The 23,964-nt window shown below is 42.9% G+C and overlaps 2 protein-coding genes and 1 non-coding gene across 3 annotated transcripts in view; 1 reads left to right on the top strand and 2 right to left on the bottom strand.

The window, feature by feature from the left end:
* Positions 1-6,594: 6,594 nt before the first annotated feature.
* Positions 6,595-22,491, bottom strand: Alkbh1 (alkB homolog 1, histone H2A dioxygenase). The gene is made up of 6 exons (XM_021202186.2): positions 22,300-22,491; positions 18,715-18,823; positions 17,073-17,235; positions 12,555-12,645; positions 9,937-10,130; positions 6,595-8,910 (listed from the first exon to the last, which is right to left on the bottom strand). The coding sequence occupies exons 1-6, from the start codon at positions 22,480-22,482 to the stop codon at positions 8,481-8,483; spliced, it is 1,170 nt and encodes a 389-aa protein (XP_021057845.1). The 5' UTR covers positions 22,483-22,491; the 3' UTR covers positions 6,595-8,480.
* On the bottom strand, positions 16,144-16,278 carry LOC115064449. Its single transcript, XR_003844300.1, has one exon. It is a non-coding gene; the product is annotated as a small nucleolar RNA SNORA58 (small nucleolar RNA).
* A 68-nt stretch (positions 22,492-22,559) lies between the features above and the next one.
* The window catches only part of Slirp (SRA stem-loop interacting RNA binding protein), a 6,660-nt gene continuing 5,255 nt past the window's right edge, over positions 22,560-23,964 (top strand). The window contains exon 1 of the mRNA XM_021202188.2: positions 22,560-22,684. Within this exon, the coding sequence (XP_021057847.1) occupies positions 22,588-22,684 (97 nt within the window). The 5' untranslated portion in view covers positions 22,560-22,587. The remainder of the gene's footprint in view (positions 22,685-23,964) is intronic.

The raw sequence follows: 23,964 nt of genomic DNA on the forward strand, positions 1-23,964 counted from the left end.
AGTCCATGTTGGTGCTCTCTGGGGGCTACTGATCTGCATGGAGTTTTGTGGGATCAGTGTCAAGGCAAGATTACTATGACTAAGCAGCCACTGTGAATTGCCTACTGCGTCAGGTGTCAGGGAAGCAGCTCCAAAAGAGAGTGCGCTTGAGGAGTTTATTCTCTGGAGGACACAAATAGTGGGCGAATAAAAGCTGTCAGGTAGCGCTGTGGGCTATGCATTCAGAGAATGACTCTCAGGATGAGTCAGGAATAATCTGTTACATCAAGATTAAACGTGTCCTCAGATGTGCCGGAGGTGCTTTTGTTTTCACAAGAGGAATGAAACCGTTGAGAGAACCTTTGGCTGCCCTTTGACCCAAAGAGATACAGAGTGAAACCAAGTTTCCTCCTTTGGGTCAGCTTTTATATCATTGGCCTTCGGCTCTGGGTTAGAGGTCTGTCCTATTGCACCTTGTGCCTGGCCCATTACCATATCCTTATAGTCATCCAGGTGTTTCTCCTGGCCAGCATTCAACCAACATGATGCTCCCTGCACCAAGGTCCACTAGTTGCCTGTAGACCCAGGACCAGAAGATGCCTGATCAACAATGCTCCTGCTTTGTTCTTCTTTAGAAGGCTCTTTCACAAAGGACCCTGCCTAAGGAACGAAGAGATTACAGTTAATGGCTCAGCTAGAACATGGCTGGTGGGCTGGAGAGATGGCTCTGTGATTAAGAATGACTGCTCTTCCAGAGGTCCTGAGTTCAAGTCCCAGCAACCACATGGTGGCTCACAACCATCTGTAATGGAATCCGGTGCCCTCTTCTGGTGTATCCGAAGATAGTGATAGTGTACTCACATACATACATACATACATACAATAAATATTTTTAAAAAATGACTGGCTTCAGAAACATAGGAGCAGGGTTGTCCACTCTTTCTCCATGGCTGAGCCTGGGGCCCCTCTGCTGAGTACCTTTTTTTGTTTGTTTGTTTGTTTTTTCGAGGCAGGGTTTCTCTGTGTAGCCCTGGCTGCCCTGGAACTCACTCTGTAGACCAGGCTGGCCTCAAACTCAGAAATCTGCCTGCCTCTGCCTCCCAAGGGCTGGGATTAAAGACACATGCCACCACTGCCAGCTGTTTTTGTTTTTTAAAGACACGGTTTCTCTGTGTTGCTCTGGCTGTCCTGGTACTCGCTCTTGTAGACCACGCTTGCCTTTGCCTCCTGAGTGCTGGTATTAAAGCCTTGTGCCATCACACCCAAAGCAGGGCTCTTAGGTCCAATATCTAGTCTGAGACCTGATGGCAGCTACGCTTGCAGCTACAATACAAACCCAATTTCAGCTAATACCTAAGCAGAGAGAGGCACACAGTGTAGTCACCTCCTGGTATGTCCAAAAAGAAACTTCTCTCACCTCCCTTCTGCCACTAACACAGGGCTCTTAGGGTTCTATAGTCTTCAATGTCCCAGGCATGTCCCCAGAACATAGTAATCCTTTTCAGGGTAGTACTAAGGGCCTTACCAAATGGCTCAACCTCAACTCTACAATTTATCTGTTACCCTACTAAGCAAAGCCCAGGACTGGTTCTTGCATAGTGGAGCAGACCAAAGCTGGCTGGCACAGTAAGGTGTCTTGAGCTTGGGATGCAGAAAGGCAAGTGACTGATTCTCTTACTGTAATAGGAGGGGTTTCCAGCCAGCTTGGCAAGAAGCCAGAAGAGCCTGGCAGCTGTTTACAACAGATGACCCAATACCAGACCTTATTTATGAACACAGGATCAGGATAGGCTGGGGTTAGAGAGATAATTTGGTGGCGTGTTTTTGAGGACAGGTCTATGTAGCCCAGACTGGCTTTGTTATTTGCGACTTGTACTTCAGCCTCTAGAGTGTTGGGATTACAGATGTGAGCCACCATGCTTAAACGTCTGCATAGGATTGTTTATGAGGTTACGTGTAATTAAAAATACACATAGATGCCGGGCGTGGTGGCACACGCCTTTAATTTCAGCACTCAGGAAGCAGAGGCAGGCGGATTTCTGAGTTTGAGGCCAGCCTGGTCTACAGAGTGAGTTCCAGGACAGCCAGGGCTATACAGAGAAACCCTGTCTCGACCCCCCCCCCCAAAAAAAAAAAACCCCAAAACCACATAGATGATACATGAACGTATTTCTAGGAAAAAAAATCAGAGACCACAAAATTATACAGTGGAAAGTGCCTTCTTCCACCTCTCAATGTCTCCTCCATAACACTACATTTGTATGAATTCCCCCTGGATGTACTTACAACACGTGAACATGACATGTTTCTTTACATCAGGCAGTGGTGGTGTAATACCTTCATTTCAGCACATGGGAGGCAGAGGCAGGCAGATGCTGAGTTCAAGGCCAGCCGAGTTCCAGAACAGCCAGGGCTACACAGAGAAATCATGTTTGGAAAAAATAAAAACAAAACTTTCACTTGTCACATATAATAACATTTACAGAGTAATGGCTTTGCATGTCAATTTTTTGTTTGTTTGGTTTGGTTTTTCCAGACAGGGTTTCCCTGTAACAGACTTGATGCCTGCTAGACCAGGCTGGTGTCAAATTTAGAGAGCCACTTGCTTCTTCCTACTGAGTGCTGGGATTAAAGGGGAGCACTATGACCACCTGTGGTTTTTGTTTTTTCTTGTAAGTCAATGGTCTGGATCCAGGGTGCTCTCAAACTTTCCATCTTCCTGCTTCTTCATCCTGAGTGCTGGGATTACAGGTGTGGGTCACAATGTCACCGTTAATGTGTTTGAGTGTACATAGGTTCTATTAGTTGCTTGCTACCAACTTTTGGGTTGCTAAAGTTTTTCATTATTATTTTTTTAGAGATTATGTATTTTATGTATAGTGAGTACACTGTCGGTGTCTTCAGACACACAAGAGGGCATCAGATCCCATTGCAGATGGTTGTGAGCCACCATGTGATTGCTGGGAATTGAACTCAGGACCTTTAGAAGAGCCGCCAGTGATCTTAACAGCGGAGCCATCTCTCCAGCCCCCAGTTTTTCATTATTGTAAGTATCTTTTACACAGAATGTACCCATGTGGAGGTTCTATAGAGAAAAGACCTCAATTACTGGATTAAAGTTTATGTCAACACTGACAATTAATTACCTATCAGAGTGTTATCAATTTACATTCCCACAGCAGTGGATCACAGCCTTTCCACACATCCATGCCAACACTGAACAGCTATATGCCACAAAGAACAGATCACATCTTTGTCTTGTGGCACTGAGAGTCTTAGGGAGGAAAACAATAATTAGTCATATTTAAATTATCATATTTTAGTACAATATTTAGTAACCTATGCTGACTTTAGAATGACCAGAGGAAGAACGAGGTCAAAGTGGTCATGTGGGAGGGAGTGAGAAGCCAAGAGAAATCAGGGGCCAGCTGGGGTGAGGACTTGTGGGTGACTGCTGGCACTGCCTTAGACTGGGGAGAAGCGGGATATGGTCTGCCTTGGCTATGGAGACGAGGAGAGTCACGAATGGGAGGAGCCAGTGAGGCAGCAGAGATGGCAATGTCCTGGGTCAGGAGAGGAACAATGACTTGAGAAGGGACCAGAGTGTGAAAACTTTAAAGCAAAGAGTTTCTTGGGGAATTAGACATAGGGGTAAAGGAGCAAGGGAGATGGCTCAGTGGGGAAAACGCTCACCAGGCAAGCCTGATAACACTCTGAAGTTGTTAAGTGTTGGAGCTGTCATTAAAACTTAGCTATTAAATTTTACCTTCTAGTAAGTCATCTTATTTTAGCAGAAATTTGACTTACCAGTGAAAGCAACAGAGGCAGTAAGCCCATCTTCAGGGGGAGTTCATGTTTAAGGAAAAAAAAAAAAAATCAATACAAGCAAACCTCCTGGCTAGGTAACTAGGCTTGTGTTCTTCCCACTGTATCCCTTGAAGCTGGAATCCTGGATAAGTCTTTCCTGCCCAGCTCCTCCAGCCTCTGGGGGCTGCTGAGATCAGTAGCCATGTCCCCAAGCTCCTAGCAGCCTCATTACAATTCTGACTTGCCTCAGTTGAACCCCTCTAGGGTTTTAGGACTTTCCTTAATCTTTTCTCAACTCTAATAATCAGCCTTGAGAGTAAGGGAAAGGGGTAAGACCAGTTTCTCTCAGTGAAAAGGGAACTAAGAAAACTGGACCACAGGAAAGCTAAATCTTGCTGACTCTGACTGGTTTAGCAATACATCTGTGTCTCACAATGGCCTTGGGACCCCTTGAGGGAAAACCCTGAACATGGCCCCAGGGAAAAGACACTACAACAGGCAGAAAGCAGAGGGGGTCCAGCTAACCACGTGGCCTTCCCACGTTTTCAGAAGTAGACCCTTTGCATTCATTTTACCTCTAGGAATTAAAGCAGTAATCAGAGCTGCCCAGCAAGGTTTTTATGTAAGATCCCAAAACCCAGAGAGAAGCTGTCACGCTTGATCAGGGAAGACGTTAGGAAGGATGCTTGACTGTGACCCTTCATCAGTTGGTACTGAGCTCAGCATATGCTTTACTCAACCCTGCAAAGGACTCCCTTCATAAAGAGCAGTTTACGCTGGCTTTAAAAACAAAACAAAACTGAGGGCTGGAAAGACAGCTCAGTGGTTAAGAGCACTGACTGCTCTCTCAAAGGTCCTGAGTTCAAATCCCACAACCACATGGTGGTTCACAACCATTCATGAGATCTGATGCCCTCTTCTGGTGTGTCTGAAGACAGCCAGTGTACTTACATGTAATAATAAAAGGGCTGGTGAGATGGCTCAGTGGGTAAGAGCACCCGACTGGTCTTCTGAAGGTCCAGAGTTCAAATCCCAGCAACCACATGGTGGCTCACAACCACCTGTAACAAGACCTGATGGCCTCTTCTGTAGTGTCTGAAGACAGCTACAGTGTACTTACATATAATAAATAAATAAATCTTAAAAAAAATACTAGTACTTAAAAAAAATAAATCTTAAAAAAAATTGAGAATATATACCTACTATGCACATACCCACTTAAAAGTATTACTTATTTTCCTTTTACTTCTGAGTAAATGTTTTCCTGTGTAGCCCTGCTGTCCTGGAACTCTGTAGACCAGGTTCCTTCAAACTCCACTGCCTCTGTCTTCTGAGTGCTGGCATTAGAGGCATGAGCAGCCATCACCCAGCTAAACATATTATTCCTGATGTGCATGGGCGCTTTAACTGCACACTACTCCAGTGCATGCCTCTAGTGCTCTCAGGGGTTAGAGTGCTGGCTGCCCTGATTCGGAGTTACACAGACTGGAGGCTGTTTCAGTTTGACATTAGGAATCCCTTCCAAGTTAAATACTGTCCCCCAAGCCCCCAAAGATACTGGTACTTTTTGAGTTTATTTTTCCAAGACAGGGTCTTACTATGTAGCTCTGAAATAGACACCCCCCCCCCCATCTCCCAAGTGCTAGAATTTAAAACATAATATCATGAAACAAGTCCTTTTTGGTAGACAGTACTATTGCCCCTAGATTTGCATTCTAAAGTTCCCACTGTGGTAGATTTGCAAGGTTTAAGAACTATGCTCTTCAGGTTGAGGGATGGCCCTATAATTAACAGTGTATTTCACAGCTCTACCGGGGATCAGAAAGATTCCCAGCGCTCACACAGCACCTCCCAAACATCTTGAATTCCAATTCTTGGGAATCCAATGCTCTCTTCTGGTTTCCACAGGCACCTGACAAGCAAGTACTCTTCAGACATAGAAGAAGGCAAAACACCCACACACATGAAACAAATAAAATTTAATTACAACCTTTTAAAAAATAAATTCTTTTTTAAATATTTAAAGATTATCAATATAAATCAGAAGTACAGGGAAGCATAAAAACATGTACATATTGAACAGTTTCCTTTAGAAATATGTAAATAGAAACATCAGGAACAGGCAAAACACCAAACATACAATTTAAATAAAAATTAAGGAATATTTAACAATCTTTACAAAATGCTGCTCTGGACAGGTAATGACCACTTTCTAAGGTATAGACAGTTGCTCATTTCCCTGCTGTCCTTGGAAAGGTGACTACTTTTCTGTATTTGGGTGTAATGCTACAGGATTCTAGTTTCAGGACAGAGCTGCCTTGCCCAGTCGAAGGAGCTCCAGAACCATTCACTTGTGAATAAATGAGGATCTGAACAGCCACTTCCTGACGGGACTTGCTTCAGATCTTCACTCTGATAAACATTCTTGAACAAAAACCTCCCTGGATGGCCCTGATAACTTTTGTAGACTCAGTAGTGAAACTTACTGGGCCCAAGAACACTCCTGAAAACATTTAGAATGATTGCATGATTTCTGAGGGGAACAAGGTCACCTCATGGGACCGTGTTCCGCAATTCTTACAGCAGAGCACAGGAGCATGGTGAAGCCTCCCGTCACCTGTGCACTGACACCATACCAACTGGACTCTGCTGCATTTAACTTCATTCTTGGAAAAACAGTTACTGTTCGCTCCTAGGTCCTTCCTTCAGACACACTTTCTTTCTTTCTTTCTTTTTTTTTTTTTTTTTGGTTTTTCGAGACAGAGTTTCTCTGTGGAGCCCTGGCTGTTCTCGAACTCAGAAATCTGCCTGCCTCTGCCTCCCAAGCCTCCCAAGTGCTGGGATTAAAGGTGTGCGCCACCACGCCCGGCCAGATGCATTTTCTCAGGAGGCTAAACTTTTCTGTCAAGGTGCCGATCAGATCTTCTAGGTTCTGTAGGACTCTCCACCAACCTTGCACTCTTAAATAAAGGTACTTGTTCCTAAAATCTTTAGAACATGCCCCCCCCTTTTATGTTTGAGTATTGTACCTCTTCATGTCTGTGTCATATGTGCGCTTGGGGACCAGAGAGGGTGTTGGATCCCCTGGAGTTACAGATACTTATGAGCTGTCATGTATGTGGGTGCTGGGAACTGAACCTGGGTTCTTCTGGGTCATCTCTCCAGCTGCCCCTCATTTAATAAATTAATTCTGTATGTTGGAACTTTATAGAATTTTATGTCACAGCATATTCTTATGAACCCTCCCCACAGCCACTTAGTGCCTTTATCTGATACTCTATAAAGTCTGGGTCCCCCTCCGCTCCCCAGACAGGGTTTCCTGAGATAGCCTTGGCTATCCTTTGTAGACCAAGGGGGCCTTGAATTCAGAAATCCACCTGCCTCCACATCCTGAGTGCTGGGATTAAGGCCTGTACCACCACAGCACAGCTAAAGAGTCTGCTTTAATGGCACCGAGAAATTTTGTTGGGTCTACCAAAACAAGAACAGAAAAATAGCTTGTTGGTTTCATGTGGGTCAAATTTAATGAACTATCAAAAGAAAAGTTAAGGAACTTTCCCAAAGGCAAATTACATAAATATTTCCTATCATACAGTAATTTTAGAATGCAGCTTATATAAGAGATTTCTATTAATTTTTTTCTTATTAAAAAATGCCACACCGGCTGTTATCACAAAAACCCAACGATCAAGTGCAGATAAAGAGAAAGATGGAAATTAAACAAAACAAATCAAAGGCAGCAGACAGCAGTGGTTTCCAGCTAATCCCTGTTTCCCAATTTAAGACACACCCAGTTTCTAGAAAGGATCCCCAAAATTCCTTCATGGAGATAACATTGTATTTTTGACACCAGTGAAGAGAGGGTCAAGGAACATTCTTTTGGCACAACACAATACTTAAGGGAAAAATAACTAAAGACTTCAATAGCATGAATGATATAACACATAAAATGAGGAAAAAGTGAATGCTTGATACACCAACCCTCAAAGACAGATTCAGGTCTTTAATTTAAAATAGAGTAAGTTTATTCATGGAGAAACATCTAACAAAACACCCTAGAGACTTTTAGTCATTTAAAACAAATTAAAAACCTACTAGGAAGAGTCAATAGATTCAAGATGACCTTGAATGTCTGATCTTCTACCCTTGGAGAGCATAGGAAACAGGCATACACTACACCTGACTTACGAGGTACTGGATATCAACCCAGAGCTCCATGCATGGCAGGCATGTGCTCTACCAATCAACTGACAACCGTGGCTCCTAGGGATACTTTAATTCCATTGTCTTCATCTGCTTAAGATTCCTCTGTGAGAGCAGAGTGATGAGTGGAAGAATTAATTTGATGACTAGGAGGAGTTAGGAATTCTGGTGGCTGGTTCATAAATCACACAGTGCTGGGAGAAACACTATTTCCCAACAAGCTGAGGTGCTGACTCAGCACAGACATACACACTTCCCCCTCCCTCAGATGCTGATGTCCCTGTGGATCATGATACCGATCTGGTATAAGAAACACACACTCCTCTTAAGAGCTTAGAACTGGATCTTGTAGGATACTTCTCTAGACAAACTCTAATCAGTTTATGCTCTAAGATGGGCCCAAGGCAGCAACATGATAGATGACTTCTTCCTGCCCTTGTGTGTGGCAACAAAAGCCTGCTGGAGTAAGAAGAGAATCTAGACCCTAAGTTTTAGCTGTTAGGATTTAATCTTTTCCGTTTTACTGGGCTATTCTGGTCATGCAGATGGCACAAACCATCTGCAGTAATGTCTCTTTTTGTCTCCTCCACAGGTTCTAAAGGAAAGTCCTGGCCTGTGGCCAGTACCTGACGAACAGTCATATTAACTCGAGCAGTTTTCAAGTAGGTGGCACACACCTGCCAGTCCTCCACAGAACAGGGCTCAACCAATGAATTGCTAGGGAGGACAGCTGGGAGAGGTGTTTCCAGGCAGTGAGGCAGGCACTCCCCATCAGGATGTGGAAGGACTCGAGGGACCGCATGATTTAACAAGCGGCTGAAACCCGACATTACCATGATATCACCACTGTGCATAAACATGGCGGTGGGGGCTTCATCTCTCTTGAGGCCACCCAGGAGAAAGATGGCAGACTGTCCAAAGCTACCAAAAGAGAAAGGTTTGTTACTAGTTACATTTGTGAAAGTATACTGCCAACTGTATTCTTTTTCATTTCAGATGAACAGTTTCCAAGTTCTTACATTTCTTTACTTAATCTGCCACAGTGTGTGTGGGAGCCAGTTCTTTCTGCTACACCGCTCTCAGAGGTTAACTAGGATGTGAGTGGTGGCAGGTGACTTTACCTGCTAAGCCATCTCATGAGTCTTAGTTACTTTTGATCTGTGTGCGCCTCTGTGGAGGCCAAAAGTTAATGCTGATATCTTACATAATAGTGCTTCCATCTTTTTATTGTTTTCCAATTGTGTATGGGTGTTGCCCACATGCATGTTTGTACACATGTGCCCAGTGTCCTCAGAGCCAGACAGTGAAGTGGACTGCCCGGGCTGGAGTTTCAGGTGGCTGTGAGCTACCATGCAGGTGCTGAGAATCAACTTTAGTTATCTAGAAGAGCAACAAGTAGTTTTAACCACCAAATCTTCTCTCTAGCTCTGCATTTTAAAATTTATCCCTCATTATTTCTGTCTGTGCAGCTAACCGTGTGTGAATGTGCTATGGAACACACATGGTGGGCAGAGAACACAAGTTACCTAACTTCCTGAGCTATCTCCCCAGCCCACAAGTCATCACTTTGAAACTATTCTGGCTTGCATTTCTGAGTGACCAGCTCCTCATACATTATCACGACAGCTGACAGACCTGCTACAAAAACAAAAAAAAACAAACAGTAACGCAGCAGATATGCAAAGCAAGCGCTGAGTCTCACATATCTAGGTTTTGATGATGCATCTTTTCTCTTAAAATTTCACGCAGGCTTCATATTTTACTCTGTATGTTGCTCTGCTTTTTAAAAACAAAAACAATAACAACAAAAACTGGTTCTAACTTGCTTACTATGTATAGTAATGACAAGATCTCTCATTATATCTTTACTGATTTCTGCTTTAAAATGCCTTACCAAAAACAAACAAACAAACAAAAAACAAACTGAAATTCCTGAAGTTAAGTTACCTGAAGGACAGTAAGGGCTTGGAGTGATCTAGCTCAGATCTGTCCACATGGATTCCCAGCGTGGAGTCTAGGCGGTAGTAATTCAGGATCCCCGCTTCTGCTTGGAAACCCTGAAATCCACAGGCAGTGGCGACTTGCTCTGAGAGGAAAGCCAGGTCAGAAGGGAAAGGTGTATAATGATCTGCTGAGTATTTCTTTGGTAAAAGTAGAAAAAAATAGGAAAAATAAACGATCTCAGACCATAGGAAACTGTCAAATAAAATCTTTTACCTCACTAACTACTGTTCGAACAGGCACCTACCAATCTCCCCAGCCCATTCTTTCTTGAGATAAGTTCTTGCAGCTCAGCCCTGGCTAGCTGGAACCTGCTGTACACACTAGGCCAGTGTTCAACTTGTATGATCCTTCTGAGTTTTCCTCTAAAGTGCTGGCAAACAAGTGTGTGCCCTGATCCCCTGCTGGGAATCTCCCCACCCTTGAGGTAATATAGAAATCTAATAATAAACCATTCACTATTTGGAGCAGCAGCCATGCAAGGCAGTGGTAAGTCATACAAATTCACACGTTTTGGCATATATGCAGAAGCAACTTCTCTACCACCCTAGCATATCTGAATCCTACACAGGACAGTTCCCTTAAGTTAAAGGCAGCCCAGGACTGTTATGACCACGAGAGCCCGAGGAACAAGATGAGTAATGTAAAACTGCACTATGAAGGAGACACTGAGGAAATCTGAAAGAACTGTCTCCCCTTCACTATGGTTGTGGATACTTTATTGGTGAAGGATGTCAGAAATAATTAGGCATGGCATCTTGTATATGTGAACATCTGTGTTAATATATTCATTATAGATGTGTTTCACTGTGACACTATATACATACATATATCAGTTATGCCTTAAGTCCTCGTTTTCCCTCCCCGCCCCTTCCCTCTTCTACTCTCACGTCTTCTCATTACTCTTACTCCAGTGAGCTTCAGCAGTGTTATTCATAGAAACTCTGGTACTTTACCAGTGGCTACTACTAAAGAAAATCCCTTCCTTTCCCAGGAAGTATATAGTTCCACAGGGAGGGTGGGGTTCCTATTAAACATTTTAATATTTATTAAAACACTATAGTCAGTTTGCAACCTGGCTTGATGCCCACTTACTTGGCCAATCTGATGATATGCTCAAAATATCTGGATTAAGTCTGACTTAAATCATGGCCTAGGGAGGATCTTAAATTGGAAATCTTTTCTCAGTCATTTATCTCCATAACCTGCTTCTGTTTCTCTTAACCCTCACCCTCAGCATATGCTGCTCAAGAATGACAAGTCTGCCATTAGGAGTCGGGGCTTTCTGGACTGCATTATCTGCAGGTCGGATGCTCCTTCACTCTCCCTTCTTCCTGTGCTAAATTAAACTAAAATCTTGGGGGCTGGAGAGACGGCTCAGTGGTTAAGAGCACTGTCTGCTCTTCTAGAGGTCCTGAGTTCAATTTCCAGTAACCACATGGTGGCTCACAACCATCTGTAATGGGATCTGATGCCCTCTTCTGGTGTCTGAAGACAGCTACAGTGTACTCATATACATTAAATAAATAAAACTAAATCTTAACAGAAAACACAATGTTTGTCTTACAACTCCACTAGCGTTCTGGTGCAGTCTAGTTAGAACAAGTCACAAAATTATCAAGAGTGGAACCAACTGTAGGTAAAACAATGCTTTTCTGTGGATGGCTTTTCCTCTTTGGCTGGAACTTTTCTCTTCCTTCTTAGTTTTTATGAAGACAGGGTTTCTCTGTGTAACAGCCCTGGCTGATCTGAAACACATTCTGTAGACCAGGTTAGCCCTGAACTCAGAGATCTGCCTGCTCCTGCTTTTGGTGTGTTGGGATTAAAGGCTCGGGTCATTCTTAACCTGGAAGGTTGTTGTTAGAGACACTAAGGTGCCTATATTATTTTGAGCTTAAGTCCTTCAGACAATTACTCAGGGCTGCTGTCTAGTCTTGCCCCTTGTTGCCTTCAGTCACATCCAAACTGCCTGCACATTGTTCTCCTTTCTTATAGCCTATGGTTTTCTTTGAATATTCTTGTAGTTCTTAGTAATTTTCAATTCTCATTTTCTTAGTAAAGAAAGGGTAATTTTGAAGTATGTAAAAATAATTAGACCAAATGAAAATATGCACTGGTTGGCTTTTGTCAGGATAGCTAACTGCTTAGGACAGCGAGGTGTTGCTAGAAAGACGTCACAGGTATCAGTTAAATAACCTAAGCTGTGGCAAACACGGCTTTATGTGTACGAGTGTTTTACCTGTACGCATGTCTGTGTACCACGTGTGTGTACTTACTGACCAGAGGCCAGAAGAGAGTTTCAGATCCCTCGGTGGATATGAGCTACCACATGGGTGCTGGGAATCCTCCTGAGGTTAGAGGAAGGATTAGAGACACGTGCTTCCACTGTCACTCTCTAAGGAGGACGTAAAGGAGGCAATAGTCACAGCCCCCCTTTTAAATGGTACAGTCATGCTCTTGACATCTTTGCTATGGTTGTGGTATTTCACATTTGTTTAGGAACAAACCCAACCACAGGGGACCCAACAACCTATAAATGTACAACAACGGAATAAAGCAAATACCTTACTGTCCCAGTTATAATGGTAGCCCAGGGTGACCCAGCGCAGTCTCTCAAGTAAACTTCGGGGTCTTCGCTTAGTCACTTCTTTAGACCTGCAAAGATTATAACCAAGAGAATTTAATCATCTTTTTTTTTTTTTAATTTTTTTTAAATTTTTTTAATCATCTTTTTAAAAAAAGTTTTATCTATTTATTTACTTGAGTACACTCTAGCTGTACAGATGGTTGTGAGGAATTGAATTTTAGGATCTTTGCTTGCTCAGGTCAACCTGCTTGCTCCGGCCCAAAGATTTATTATTATACCTAAGTACACTGTAGCTGACTTTAGATGCACCAGAAGAGGATGTCAGATCTCATTACGGGTGTTTGTGAGCCACAATGTAGTTGCTAGGATTTGAACTCAGGATGTTTGGAAGAGCAGTCAGTGCTCTTACTTGCAGCCCCTTGGGGTCGGTCTTATGCACTGTATATTCAGTTGCTGATTTCTGTGTCCACCGATCTGGTACCAGTCTGGATGCTAGCACTGCCATGATTATTGAATCATCTCCTCTATCTATCAATACCATGTAAAGAATGCTCTACAATTATCTGATTGGTTAATAAAGACTTGATCAGCCTATGGTTGGGCAGAGGAGACAGGAAGCCTGGACTTCCGATCCCAGGGCCAGGGAAGTAAGAGACCATGAGGTTGCCATGAGGGAGCAGACTGATGACACACATGGACCAGAGCAAGCTAGGGCAAGTCAGATGGCTTTAAGTAAGAGGGCTTCAGAGGGCTAGAATAACTCAGAACTGACCTAGCCTAGGCTTGCAGCTGGTTATTAAACTTAATAGGTCTTTGTACCAATTATTTGGGAGCTAGAACGGGAACTGATGGGTTTATGTTTAAATTAGTCTACAGTGTCATATAACAAAGAATTTGATGAAACCCTCAGATTTCCTGACAGCAACCCCACTGTTAATCACGGTAGCCCTTGCATCACACCTGGGTTTATGCTAAGGAGTGATGATTCAGGATGTTGGCTGAATCCCACAAAAGCCACCGTGTTTTTAGAGGGGTGAGGTTTTATGTTAAGTGGCATTAGTTGGATTTTAAGAATGGGTGTGGCCTTAAGACTGAATTCAATCACGTGGCTATTGACTTGTGTGTGTGTATTCATGTATAAGTGCCTGTATGTGTGCAGATGAGCACGCCCTTAGAGGCCAGAGGTTAAATTGGGTGTCATTTCCAAGGTGTCTATCTTGTCTTTACCTAACAGGGGCTTCTTGATTAGATTAGGAAGCCGGCACCAGGGATTACAGGTAAGTGCCATTATGCATTTTTTTGTTGTTGAATCCAGACCCTCAAGTTCGAGTGACAAACATTTTACCAATTAAGTCATCTTCCCAGTCTTTGAATCATGGCAAGGCTCTGCCTGGCTTCCCCCTCCACCTCAACTAAAACAAAATAAAACACATGGGTTCTGGGAAATTGAACTGAGGTCCATGTTCTAATAAGGAAAAACATTCCTCTTAGTGCCACCTCCCAAGCTCAAATGACTAATGTTTTAATCAGTAGTGACCATTTAACAAAATGCTAATAAATTTATAGCCACTAGAATTTGGAACTCACTGGCTGGCTTATCACCAACATGTAGAGTACTCTGTCCTGATTTGATATCGAGGGGCACCCACGCAGTGTTTTCTTCTAGTGAATTACTAAAAACGAAGGGGTCATGAAACACCCCTGAAGCTATAATCAGTGGTCGTAAGTATGAGTAGCCTAGAGAGTCCTCAAACCCGACGTCTGAGGTAAAGAGTTTGAGCTAACTTTGGGCAGCTTCACCAGGATTAAACTATAGGTAAGAGGCTGGGAGGCCACTTTGGCATTCATTCTACAGAACACACACGACTGATAGTGACTTGGACTAAGGTAGGCATAAAGACAGCAAGAAATGACAGTTTAATGTGACTCCAATGCCTCCTTTGTTTTAATGGGTATATCTTATTTCTGAGACAGGCCATGACTGATTAATGGTCTCCTGCTGATGAATAAGGCTGTAATAAAGGTGCATGCACTTAAAATTTGCACATCCACCCACATCATACTGAGGAACACAGGGCCTAGACAAATATAGCTATATTACCCAATGCCAATTGTCTTTTGAGTAAGACTCTAGCTACAGTACCCTAAACAGAGCATACATCGACACAAAATCACTCTGAAGCTCCATTTCTCTGAACACTAACGAACTACACCTCTACTGCCTTTTATAATAGTCGGAGTTCTGTGGAGATAAAAGGGAAGGATCCTCAGAGACTCCTTTGTTTCCGGTTCCCAGTGTGGGAAGATATTGGGGGAATCAGACGATCTTGGGGGAGCTTCCTGAACAGCGATGCTTTTTACTCTACAGACTTTGGGAGTGGAGAGAACTTCATGTACCGCTCACAGGACTGTAGCATAGCATGACCCAAATACCTGGAGTGATCATCCCAGTGAGAATACTGAAACATACATCACATAGCAACAGGATGAGAACTAAAGCCTAAACTGATTTTTAGTGCTGCCAGCACAAGGTCTCAGAATATCAATTTCTTCTGGCTTTGACAACGTAAGGTATAATCACCACCATTTTTATTTTTGTTAATAAATTAGACAGAAAAGTATCCCCCATTGCTATTGATTGATTTATTACAGAGGTCCATCTGAGCTATCTCAGATGAGATTTCTACGATCATATATCAGAAGGAAAGAATACATTATTTGAAAACACAGGCTGGTTTAGAGCTATTAAGCACTGTAATTTCTTTCTTTTTGTTTTTTTTGAGACAGGGTTTCTCTGTGTAGCCCTGGCTGTCCTAGAACTCAGAAATCCGCCTGCCTCGGCCTCCCAAATGCTGACATTAAAGGCATGTGCCATCACTGCCCGGCAAGCACTGCAATTTCATTCAGTCACATCTTCCCTTACACTGCCTTCAATTCTAAGGGAAGCACTAAAAGCTGAAGAACAGGGAAGGTTTCCCTCATGGCTCCTACATGCACTTTAAACTATCGACCAAGAAAGCTTTAAAGGAAACCACAATCTTTTATTTTCCCCCTAGAATCAGTCTAACAGTTTATGGCATGAAGGGCAGATAGGCCACCAAGCTGATTATCATTCCAACAAGCATCTTCTAAGGATTTCTCACCTATATTCACAACACTCAGGAAGGAAATGTTAAAAAACTTGCTCAAGATTACCCAGCTACTATGGAACTGAGCAAGGGACAGGCAATCTGACTCCAGAGCTGCTGTTCTGAGTGTTAAACCCTGTACAGTTTGGTTCTACTCTACCTAAAATGCCTACTTCCTGTTTGTCTACTGTACCTGTGAATGGACGGAAGCATGTTCTCTGAGTCATTCCAACCTTGCCACATGAGTAAGCATTCTCGTGATCATGTCTAAACTCTACACTGGATTCTGCCAATCATCTATTTAAATGTCCTTATTTTTCAACATTTTTACAAAAATTACAGAAGTCAGGAAGTGTTTTCTTGTTTTCCATTTTAGAACTGAAATAAACAGTTTAAATACTACCAGCCTGCAACATGAGAACTATGAGGATAGAAGCAGAATGTTGGAGTACTGCAATTCACCCAGCTACTGATTAAGCTGGTTAGAACTTGCATGAACTCCAATTACTCTTGCATACTCTGTCCCCCTTGCTTGGCCACAGTCAGAGTCAAGCAAGGTCTACGGATATGCCCAGCAAATGTTTCCCATCTTCTTTTGAATCTTAACTACACACCTCACAGAACATACTGTCTCAAGTAACAAACCTCTGCTCAGGCTGATTAATACCCCTAACCAGATTATCCACTGTCCTGAATGGCAAATCTCTTATCATTTTTGAAGAATAGTTGAAATGGTCAGAGAGAGAGAAAAAAAAAATAGATACAATTATAAAAACCTGTATTAAAAAGTAATTTTTCTTGGATACATTCACCCTGTTGGAAGAATTATTTCCTCCTGTGTTCCCCAAGTTCCTAACCACTATTACAAAATTGTTTCAGCTCCATTGTAATTACTTTCATAGGTAATTCCTTTGAAAGATCACTCAATGAGAAGAGTGTGCATATCCTATTAAGTTTTGTGTCTCCAATGCCTAGGAACCCAATTGATTCCTCCAATGAGTATTTGTGGAATGAATGCTGAAACATCAACATCCAGACACTAGTTCTTCCACAAGCAACAACCGACCCATCACAAAAGAGGTGGCGTGAGCAACTCCATGTAAAACACAAGTGCTATTAGTTCTTCCTACTAGTCTTTAAAGCAACATACTTCATATAAAAATGCCTGAATTAGAATTAAAACAACATGTGATGATGAATGTGGATGAACTCAGTTTCTAAGCTATCATAAAAATCTTCAAAGTGGATCTCAGTTTAACATAACCGTCAAATCCTCTGTCCAAATGTTCTTGGGGAAACAAATAGTGCTGTGTAGAAATGGGGGGGGGGGGGCGAGAAGCCAAACAAAACTCAACACAACCACTTACCTTAGGACCTCTTTGCTCTGTTCCCACAGTCCCTGGGTCTCTTCTTTAGTCATGTGCTTGTCCAGGTTACATACATTAGGTTTCTGGGAGTATAACTTAAGGCACTGTTTTACCCAGTGCCTCTGGCACCCCGGGAGGAAGGGGTTTGGAATGAAAATAAATCCTATAAAAGACAAAAGATAAGTGTTATATGTGTGCTGAAATTGTTCTGGTTTCTTTTTTCATATTCTTATGCCTACTATTCTCTTGTTTACTTCCCATACCCTTTCAACTTAAAGTTAATGAAAAAGCAACTTCTGATGAACACAAGACACTGTAAATATCTGACTTTTGGGGATATTCTCAAGAGGAATAAATAATCTACAAGGTTAGCTGTCAACAGTGTTATCCTAAAGCAACTTTAGAACGTAAAGTTCACCCTTAGACTATCATCCATTCCCAATAAGTCACAAGACTCCTCCAAGTCACTTAGTGCACACAGAAGTCTACCTCCAATTCTGGATTTAATTAATCATACATTCATCCAGTAAATGGAATACTAGTTATTAGTCTATTTTGTTTCTTAGCATTAAATCTACCGTTCTTTAACATATAAATACATATAACTCCAATTTCAGAACATCTGACACCATCTTCCTGCTTTGACCAGCACTGTAAACATGTCATGCACAGACTAAGGATGGCAAAACCACACATTCCCACGTAAGAAAATACTATTCTAACATTTCCAAAAAATCCAGCGCACACTTTTGAAATAACTCCCAATTTAATGCCCCTCTAGGCAGTCTAGTTCAGATTAAGTACATTTTTTAATGTGGCTCATTTGTTTGTAACTCCAGCTGCAGGGATTTGATATACTCTTTTCTCCTTTAAGTACGCATGTGCATGTGCCCTTCTCCACCCCATATGTAATAAAATATGTTCTCAACCTAGGCCAGAGATATGGCCCAGCAGTTAAGAGCACTTGCTGCCCTTCCAGAGGACCGTTTTGGTTCCAAACACTAACATGGAAGCCCACAACCATCTAACTCTTCAGCCAGGGCATGTGACACCCTCTTCTGACTCTGAAAGCACCAGACATACATGCAAGTACAACACTCATACAATAAGAGACAAATGTACAGGGCTGGAGATATGGCTCAGCCATTAAGAACACTGACTGCTCTTCCAGAGGTCCTGAGTTCAATTCCCAGCAACCACATGGTGGCTCACAACCATCTGTAATAGGCATCCGATGTCACCCTCTGGTGTGTCTGAAGACAGCAACATTGTACCCACATACATTGGGGGGGGGGGGAACCAAAATAACAAATCACAGATGTACCTTTCACAAAAACAAAAAAAATTCTAAATTATTCAGTCTATTATTCCCTTAAAATTCTGGCAGAGTTGAGGTTCACAGTTATGGCAGAGTTTAGAGTCTGCCTTTAATTTTTTTCATTTAATTTTTTATGATGCTTCTGAGTTTCCTTAGTCTTTGGTAACATTAAACAGACTACTCTTTAGAGACGGCACAAATAGGATAGGTTCCGGGGTGGGGCATGAATGTGTTTTAGGTATGTTCTTTATCTATTCACAGCTCTTCCTATGAAAGAAATCAGAATGACTGCCTAACTTCCCGTTCTCTCTTAGGAGCACTTACCAGGATAGCCTTCGAGTCCATAGGCCTGCCACTTGCTCACAGGTTCAAGTCCCGCCCTACTGGCATCACGATCAGTGACAGAGGACACATTCAAAGGAAACCTGACCACCTGGAAGGAGAGAAACCCAAGTCAGAGGGCCAGTTATCTTAGAGTCAACCCGGAGAACCTGAGATCTCCTAAGACATTTCTGCTATGGGTTCTTTTTTTTGTTTTGTTTTTTTTGAGACAGGGTTTTTCTGTGTAGCCCTGGTTGTCCTGGAACTCACTTTGTAGACCAGGCTGGCCTCGAACTCAGAAATCCGTCGGCCTCTGCCTCCCAAGCGCTGGGATTAAAGGCGTGAGCCACCACTGCCTGGCTTCTTAATACTAGTTTCCCCCACCTACTTGACCTATGGCCAGTTTCCGCATCTGCAGTCTAACAAATATTATTTTTCAGAAAAAATTAAGCTAGACTGGTTTTGGCTTTCTTTTAGTTTTCAGACACATTCATTTTATGTGAGTCATCTGCCTGCATGTATGTGTATCATGTGCATGCCTGGTGCCTATGGAGGTGAGAGGTATTGGACTGATTCCCTGGCACTGGAGTTCTGCATGGTTAGGAGCTGCCATGTAGGCCCTGGGAACTGAACCCAGGTCCTTTAGATGAGTGGCAAGTGCTCTTACTGCTGAGCATCTCTCCAGCCCCTAATTTTGACTTTCAAGATAACCTTTTTCTTTCTTTCTTTCTTTTTTTTTTGAAAGATTTATTTATTTATTATATGTAAGTACACTGTAGCTGTCTTCAGACATTCCAGAAGAGGGCGTCAGATCTTGTTATGGATGGTTATGAGCCACCATGTGGTTGCTGGGATTTGAACTCGACCTTCGGAAGAGCAGTCGGGTGCTCTTACCCCCTGAGCCATCTCACCAGCCCCAAGATAACCTTTTTCTATGTGAACACACTTTTGCTAATTTAAGAGGATTCACAAAACGCATTTGCAAGTGTACATATTTGAGGTCACAACGCTATTTGGTCTGGTTAGTGCTAAAACACGGCTTCTGAAGCACTTCATTGTAGTTGGCAATAGAAAATATCAGGCAGGAGTAGGTTGAGAAAATAAGAGCATTCTAGCCACAAAGTTATTTCCATAAAACACCAGGGGTCCCATTTGCTGACATTGCTACCTTTAGATCAAATACTAATTCTAGAACTTTGCTTTTATTACTAAAAAATAAATTATTAGGAGCTTGTAAAGTTTTCTTTGCACATAAGGACATCTTATAGATGAGCCATTACACTGGTTAAGACCCAGCAGGTAGCCAGGTGTCATGGCACACACACCTTTAACCCCAGCACCCGGGAGGCTGTGATTTTTGAGGCCAGCAGGGTCTGAAAATCCAGTTCCAGGACAGCAGCAAGGGATACAAAGAGACACTCTCTCTAAAAAAAGAAAGAAAGAAAGAAAGAAAGAACTCACCAAACCAAAAAACCCCACCCAAAACCAAAACAATGACCCACAACCTAAACAAACGAAAATTGAAACCAAATCCAAAAACCCTAAAACCTAATGTTATAAGCAAAACAAACAAAAAGCCCCCAAACCACTTCACTTTTCTATGAATAATAGAAGTGGCTTGCTTTAAAATGCCTCTTTTCCCAAAGATAAACGAGCTTTTATTTTGCTGTTGTTGCTGCTGCTAATGGGTTTTGGAGATGAATCTCTTACTATGTAGTCCTGGATGTCTGGGAACTCAGAATTCTGTTTGCCTGCCTCTGTCTTCAAGTCCTGGAATTAAAGGTGTGTGCCATGCCTGGCTTGAGAAATGAGCTTCTGTTTCAATCATTCTTGAAGGATGGACATTTCCTGACAAAATACAAATAACTGGTATATAAACAGGCCTCAAACAATAAGAAGAACAGAAATGCCTTTCTCCTTGTCACTGGGAAATCAAATCCTAAACACGCTAGGCAAACACTCACCACAGAGCTACATGCTAGGCCCACCAATCTTTATAATAAAACGGCTATCAGAAACTTTCCCGAGAGGCTTGATCAGCCCAAGTTTTCTAGTTACACATCGCTGACAAAATAGTTGGTCATGAGTTCTTAAACAGGCCACACTTGATACTGTACCATAACTCAGAAACATCCTCAGACCTTAAGATTTACAAACTCACTTTATATGCCAAAGAAACCAAGTCACTGAGCTTTTTGAGGGAAAAATTTTTTTCCCCTTTCCGATTTTTCTCTAGCCATTTTTTTCTCCGCTGCTCTAGCCTGGCGTTCTTTGACAATAGCTTCTCTAAAATGCTACCATTAACCTGAGCTGGTGATATTGACAAGCCAAGCTTACATTTAATCAATCCGTACTGTATTTTTGAGCACCGTGCAACAAAAAAGAGCGCTTCAGAGTCCAATGTTAATCTCAGGCACATTCTTTCCACATGTAACTCACAGGACTCTTATCTGCTAACAAACTTTCTGAGAAGTTGAGTTGTGAACTCCAAATTTTACTTACCTCTGTCCTAGTTAAGAACTTCTGACGTGAACATCTCTGCACAATAAACACCAAGGCCAAATAAGGGGTCACATATTTTCTCTCTTAAGTGACTACACAGACATCCTGGTTCAGTTAGCTGCCAGCCTGGGCTCCCAAATGAGACTCTGTCTCAACAAGATAAAGTTTTAAAAAATATGACTAAGGCCAGGCAGTGGTGGTGCACACCTTTAGCCCAGTACTCAGGAGGCAGAGGCAAGGAGGATCTCTGTGAGTTTGAGGCCAGCCTGGTCTACAGAGTGAGTACCAGAACAGGCAAGGATAGAGACCCTGTCTTGAAAAACCATACATAAATAAAAATGTAAAATGTGACCATGGAAAACACACACACACTAGACCCACAATTTACCCTCCGCCCCTCATTATGTTCTCATTTACGCAGAAATAGGTAGGGTAGTAGGTTGTTTCGATTTAGCTTAGAAGTTTATTTATTTATATGTGTAGGAGTGCTTTCCTGTGGAGCTCAGGAGAAGGTGTCTGATCCTCCGGAAGAGGAGTTACAGATGGCTGTGAGCTGCCACGTGGATGCAAGGAACCAAACCTTAAATGCTCTTAACTACGGAGCCATCTCTCCAGGCTCCTAGATTCTTTAGAGGAAAAAAACCCTGCTAATTTTACCTTTACTTTCAAAGTCTCAGAGAAGACAGTGTCGAGTCTGAGGCCCAAAGGATTAACGGTCTAAATGGCTGCTTTTATTTGAAGCTATGAGGCCACCCTAACGTCCACGAAGATGTTCTTCTGGGCTTTACACAAAATAACGTATTAGTATTAACCAGACAGTTAAGGAGGTACGAGCAATTTCCAGATTTTTTTTTTTTTTCCGAGCAAGGCCACGTGGGTGGGGGGGAAATGGCGGCAGGAAACAAGCCGCGGCCCAGCGCGTTGGGACAGCGAGGTAGCTGGTCGCTCGCTCATCGCTCGACAGCACAGCTCAGTCGACAGGCCCAGCAGGGGCTTCCTTCCAAAACCGGTCCGGAGGCGGCCCGGTGTCGGGCCCCGCAGGCCGCTAGGCGTGCGGGGCGGCGCACACTGCTCCTCCCTTCCTACCTGGGGCACGCCGGGCTTCGGGCTCCCAGCCAAGTGCGCCTCTGAGAAGTCGATGACGGCTCCCAGGTCCGCTGTCCCCGGCCGGCTCTGCCGGTAGAAGCGGAAAAGCTTCCGGAAAGCATCCTCTCCGGGATCTGCTGCCAGCGTGGCTAACGAAGCCACCGCAGCCGCCATCTTCCCCATCTCGAGGCCGCCAACTGTTTGGCCCGGAAGCAGAACTCGAAATTCCGGATCTGGCAGGTTCTTCCGGGGTCACGACCCCAGGGTTTTGATTCATTCCGTTCTAACATGGCAGCCTCCGCCATAAAGGGGCTAACCGCACTGCGTTCCAGGACTGGTCGGCCTATTGCGTTTATCAGAAAAATTCCGTGGACCGCGGCATCGAGTGAGTGATGGAGACGAGGAAGGGCGCAGTCTTTATTATGTTTTGTTTTAAGTAACGCGTAAAACCTATGCAAAAAACTCGCAAAACATAACTTCTGTGTGGAGACCCTTAGTCAACATGGTCGATGTAGGTTAGGGCAGGCGATTGCTTTTTAAAAAATTTTTAATATTTATTCATTTATTATTTTTTAAGGAGCGCTTTCATGAATTTGCCTGTCACCCTTGCCCCGTGCGCAGGGACCCTTGCTGATACTCTTGAAAAGAACACAAGTGGTTTGCTCTTGAGTAAACTCTTGCGCAGAAAATTGTGCTTCCAGTTAACTCTTTAGGCATGATCCTTTCCACTCGCCCGAGCTTTTAGGGTGAGACTCGACAGTACTCGGCGACTCGGAATGATTTGGTGGGAAGATTTATTATTTGCTTACTTGGACACTCACGAGTCAGAAGGAGCTATTTTGACCTCAGGCTTTAAAGTGGCAAGAACCTAGGGGTGGAGATGAGAGAAGCGATTTCATTTGGTTCAAAGATGAAATTTGGACCAGGGAGCTGATAAAGGGGACGAGTCAGAATCACTTAGTTTTTAAAGTAAAACTGACAGCATTCTTGCTGGTTTGAGGAGGAAGGTGTACATTCCAGATTCCTAGCATAGATGACCAGCGGTTTTAGAATTTAGGAAGAACAAACCTAGAGAAGAGAAGAGAAAAAGTTGCAGCATGTGATTTTGAGCTGCTTGTGGGGTCACTGGACAGCATTTGTACAGAGAGGTAGCTTGTGATTGAAAAGTGGATTCTCGAAGTCAGAATTCCAAACTAGTATTTTTAATAGTTGTATAATCCGAATAATGAAGTCAATATGGGAAAGGGTCTCATAGGAGAACCCATTTAATTGTCTAAAAAGTGGAATCTGTAATACCTCCCCCATAGAATTGGGGAGAGAAATAAATAAGTTTTATAGGTGAACTTGGAAGATTTATGCTAGAATGTAAGTACTTAACAAATGATAGTGGCTCTATTTGCATGGTTGTTAAAATTGATGCACAGAAAAGACTAGTCTGGTGACTAGTTAGTTAGTTCTAAAATGACTTACCACTTTTGCTTTTGTGAGTTGCAATTTAAAGTATATATGTATATTTGTCAGTGTGGGTGAGTACAGGTAAATGAAGGTGCCCCATGTAGTACAGAAGAGGGCATTGCATCCACAGGAGCTGGGGTTATAGGCAGTTTGAGCCCTCCTGATGTGCATCCCAGAACTGAACTTGGGTCCTCTGTAAGAGCAGTATGT

This window comes from Mus pahari, chromosome 7 (genome assembly GCF_900095145.1).
Source record: "Mus pahari chromosome 7, PAHARI_EIJ_v1.1, whole genome shotgun sequence".
In the NCBI taxonomy this organism is placed as follows: domain Eukaryota; kingdom Metazoa; phylum Chordata; class Mammalia; order Rodentia; family Muridae; genus Mus; species Mus pahari.

Excerpts from the sequence above, each read along its gene's own strand:
- Alkbh1 (XM_021202186.2), bottom strand. The coding sequence starts at position 22,482 with ATGGGGAAGATGGCGGCTGCGGTGGCTTCGTTAGCCACGCTGGCAGCA. Across the intron at positions 18,824-22,299 it reads CGAAGCCCGGCGTGCCCCAG|GTGGTCAGGTTTCCTTTGAA; the intron begins GTAGGAAGGGAG and ends CTCTCCTTCCAG. Across the intron at positions 8,911-9,936 it reads AAGCCCTTACTGTCCTTCAG|CTTTGGACAGTCTGCCATCT; the intron begins GTAACTTAACTT and ends CTCTTTTGGTAG.